The sequence below is a fragment of the Perkinsus marinus genome, assembly GCF_000006405.1.
Source record: "Perkinsus marinus ATCC 50983 genomic scaffold scf_1104296927422, whole genome shotgun sequence".
Classification (NCBI taxonomy): Eukaryota; Perkinsozoa; order Perkinsida; family Perkinsidae; genus Perkinsus; species Perkinsus marinus.
In genome coordinates, this window is record NW_003217146.1 from 1 (window position 1) to 969 (window position 969).

The following is a 969-nucleotide window of genomic DNA, read 5'->3' on the forward strand; positions in this document are numbered from 1 at the left end:
TCCTGTTGAGCCTACTACTATAACGTCCCCTCTGCCGGTCAGCACAGCTGCTGTGACCGATGAGGTTGGTGCTACCACTGCAGCTCCTGTGACTGGCGAGGTGGCCATTACCACGGCAGCTGGGGAAGCTCCCAGCAGAGACAAAGATGATTCTGATGCTACCACCCAGGTCGCTACTGAAACGGCAACTGTCATCGCCTCGACTACGATCGATGCTCCTGTTGAGCCTACTACTATCACGTCCCCTCTATCGGTCAGCACAGCTGCTGTGACCGATGTGGTTGCTGTCACTACTGCAGCTCCTGTGACTGGCGAGGTGGCCATCAGCACGGCAGCTGGGGAAGCTCCCGGTAGAGACAAGGAGGATTCTGATGCTACCACCCAGGTCGCTACGGAGGCTGGGACTGTCACGACTACGATCGATGCTCCTGTTGAGCCTACTACTATCACGTCCCCTCTACCGGTCAGTACATCCGCTGTGACCGATGAGGTTGATGTCACTACTGCAGCTTCTGTGACTGGCGAAGTGACTATCAGCACGGCAGCTTGGGAAGCTCCCGGTAGAGACAAGGATGATTCTGATGCTACCACCCAGGTCGCTACGGAGGCTGCGACTGTCACGACTACGATCGATGCTCCTGTTGAGCCTACTACTATCACGTCCCCTCTATCGGTCAGCACAGCTGCTGTGACCGATGAGGTCGCTGCTACTACTGTGGAGACGACCGATTCCGAGACTACTCTCAGTCCGATTGTGTAGCCGATTTAGGTTAATGAAGCTTTGTAATGTCCCGGAGTGCATCTTAATACAATCCTGGCCACTGCAGGATGCCTTGATAACGAGTGTATAAGTGTTTATCTGCCCGAGTTGCGTTGAAGGATACGTTGCGCCCCAACATCACGAGAGCATCGACGATACACCCAAATATGAAACCTATCTGGAGTGCACCAGAGCTATCTGAGCGTTCG

The 969-nt window shown here is 54.5% G+C and overlaps 1 protein-coding gene across 1 annotated transcript; it reads left to right on the forward strand.

Moving 5' to 3' along the window:
* Window positions 1–59: 59 nt before the first annotated feature.
* Window positions 60–760, forward strand: Pmar_PMAR009869 (protein KRE1 precursor, putative; the record flags this gene model as incomplete). Its single annotated transcript, XM_002788884.1, has 2 exons — window positions 60–88; window positions 139–760. The coding sequence occupies 2 exons, from the start codon at window positions 60–62 to the stop codon at window positions 758–760; spliced, it is 651 nt and encodes a 216-aa protein (XP_002788930.1).
* Between the last annotated feature and the right edge of the window lie 209 nt (window positions 761–969).